Source organism: Achroia grisella, unplaced genomic scaffold (genome assembly GCF_030625045.1).
Source record: "Achroia grisella isolate CSIRO2021 unplaced genomic scaffold, CSIRO_AGI_Agris_v1 utg1360, whole genome shotgun sequence".
Classification (NCBI taxonomy): Eukaryota; Metazoa; Arthropoda; class Insecta; order Lepidoptera; family Pyralidae; genus Achroia; species Achroia grisella.
The window spans coordinates 3,848,011-3,850,693 of NW_026712626.1; the positions used below are offsets into that span (position 1 = coordinate 3,848,011).

A 2,683-nucleotide genomic window follows, 5' to 3' on the forward strand; every position below is an offset into this window, starting at 1 on the left:
TTTTAATGTCGACAGAAAATTCCGGGCTATCGAATTTAGTTTCAAAGGAACTTACAGATCTTGTGAATATTGTTCTTATGACTTTTCTCTCACGTTTCATCGCCGCAATCTCGTTTACTGATTCGGTCGCCATAATATTGGGCAGTACAGCAAACCCAATATATATATAATAATAGATATTGAATTGTTAGGTTCGTAGATAGGGCATCAATAAAAGAGGAAAGTAAAATATTATATCACAATTATATTTCTCGATGAAGTCTAAATTTACAGTCTTTATTTTCTATTGTTCTAAGGATGACAAGGAATGTACAATTTTCAAATTTATATTTTCTTTATACAAACTAAAGAGTTATTAACAACAGTAATAATTAACTAAACATTTGCATTACATTGAGTGCAATACATTCCAACACTTATCATTTATAGACAAAATACATATTTGATATAATTTTAGAGCCTTAACTCTACAGTATCTACTTGAAAACACGTTTCTTTTATTCCAGCCATAAATAATTTTCTTTTTATTTAAAATAAAGTATACATTTGTAAATAGGTTAGTTAGTTAGTTAGGTATACATTTTGGACTGGCATAAAATAATGTACTAAATTAATAGCTTAGTTATTACCGATTGATTCTGAGACTCTACTTTATTATACATCAGCAACTTTGTACTGTGATCTGTTTTGGAGTTCGTTGATGATCTAATACTGAACCACCAATAATATATCCAAAACGTGTATTGATGATACGGGATGTTAGTTCATCAGAATTAGACAGTGGCCGGTGCAGATGTCGAGTCTGAGATGGTTCATACTCGTTGGGTATTACCACATTGAAGAATATGTCGGCACCCATTAGCAGATCTATTTCAGATGGAATGTTAAACTGATTATCAGCTAATATAATATTTGGGGGTAATTTTAATTGGCTAATTTCAGGTTTCGCTTGTGGCTGCTTACATGTAATTTTGTCAACCACATAAAAATTACCTGTCATATTAAAGGAAGAATTGACTGAATGTACATTTAATGGAATACTACATTTAGTATTATTCTGAGTATTGCCTACACCAATTATATTTGTATTTATTGGTGTCGGAGTTAAACCCAATTGCTGGACTAACTTGCTCGTAACGAGGGAGACCTGGGAACCAGTGTCTACAATTGCCTTCGCTAGTATCGTTTTTTTATTCTTATTGAATAACTTTACTTGTACGGTGGGAAGTAAAACATTCGTGTCCTGACTTTCTGAAAATAAAGAAACTGGACCTTCGTCACCTTCATCGTGGTGAATCAATGAGTTGTGCTGTTTTTTACATTGATTACACTTAAAATGAAACTTACATTTTCCACTATGCTTATTTAAACAAATCATGCATAGATTGTTAACTTTACAAAATTTATATCAGTCTAAAGAAGTTCTTAATTTAAATGACTTACATGAAAACAATTTGTGGCTATTACACTTACAATAACGACATGACATCGTCTTGGTACCAGCAGCTATTACATTAACAGATAAACAGCTTTTTGCCTTCGTGTATTGCGCTGTTGTGGACGGCGCAGCGTTCTCCAACGCGAGTGCCCTCTTTTCAAGGTACTCAATGAAGTTATTGACGCTGTGCTCTTCAGCAGCATCCCGTTCAAGCTGGTACGACTGAGCCGTGTAAGAATCTAACTTACGATTAAGAATACAAATTACTATTGGATCCCAAGTTTCAATCTTCACATCGAAATTTTGTAGAGCTACTATACTTTGCTTAAGACTAGCTACAAAGTTTCGGATGTTGTCGGAAGTCGACTTAACAAGGGCAGGTAAATCTAACAATTGGCTAATGTGTTCATTAATAATACGATACCTATTATTATATCTATCCTCTAGCAACTGTCTAGCCTTATCATAGCTATTGGCTGTCAATGGCAAGTTCTTAATTAAATCGTAAGGTTCATTTTTTAAATAAGACCTAAGATAATACAGCTTTTGAATATTGTCTAAAGTAGAATCATTATGTATTAATGACGTAAAAAGAGCTTGAAAGGCTATATATTCTATATAATTACCTGTAAATATAGGCATTTCAATAGCAGGTAATTTTGTCTTCGATCGTGTAATGTTACTAAAATGTCCTTTAATGTCATTACAAGTTGTCTTGCGATTAATTGCTTCGCTGAGAATAGCAACAGAATATAAATATTTGTCCTCCACAGCCGCGACATCCTCGTCATCCTCTGGTTGTATTGAGAGAATTCGCATATTAAACGCTTCATACTCGCTGAATGCAGCGAGGAGTCTCTCTCTACGAGTGGAAAGAGCTTCCACGGTACTTTTTTCTACTTCAGAAATATCGAGAACAAAGTTGTGTACTCGCGTAATCGCTGCCTTTACATATCCTCGAGAAGCACGCAATGATGGTTCTATATCAGTAGCCATTGCATATATATTTATATAAAATCCAAGAATCGTATAATATTGTAAATTGCACCAAAAGTTATAATATTTATTATTAATTAGTAATTATGTACAAATTATAAATTGCACAAATAAAATCATGTAATCGGAAAATGTTCACATATACTATTTTCATGTGAAGGTTGTCACTTCAACTTTGTAATATACATAAACTTGACGGTATTCAGTATTATTTGCAGGTCAACTAAGGTACTCGCTTGCCGCCGTTTG

The 2,683-nt window shown here is 33.4% G+C and overlaps 1 protein-coding gene across 1 annotated transcript; it reads right to left on the minus strand.

The window, feature by feature from the left end:
• Positions 1-661: 661 nt before the first annotated feature.
• LOC131855256 (uncharacterized) lies at positions 662-2,434 on the minus strand. The gene is made up of 2 exons (XM_059206499.1): positions 1,444-2,434; positions 662-993 (listed from the first exon to the last, which is right to left on the minus strand). Exons 1-2 carry the CDS (start codon positions 2,432-2,434, stop codon positions 662-664), a joined length of 1,323 nt encoding a protein of 440 aa, XP_059062482.1.
• Between the last annotated feature and the right edge of the window lie 249 nt (positions 2,435-2,683).

Excerpts from the sequence above, each read along its gene's own strand:
- LOC131855256 (XM_059206499.1), bottom strand. The coding sequence starts at position 2,434 with ATGGCTACTGATATAGAACCATCATTGCGTGCTTCTCGAGGATATGTA. Across the intron at positions 994-1,443 it reads TAGCCACAAATTGTTTTCAT|GTAATTTTTATGTGGTTGAC; the intron begins GTAAGTCATTTA and ends TTAATATGACAG.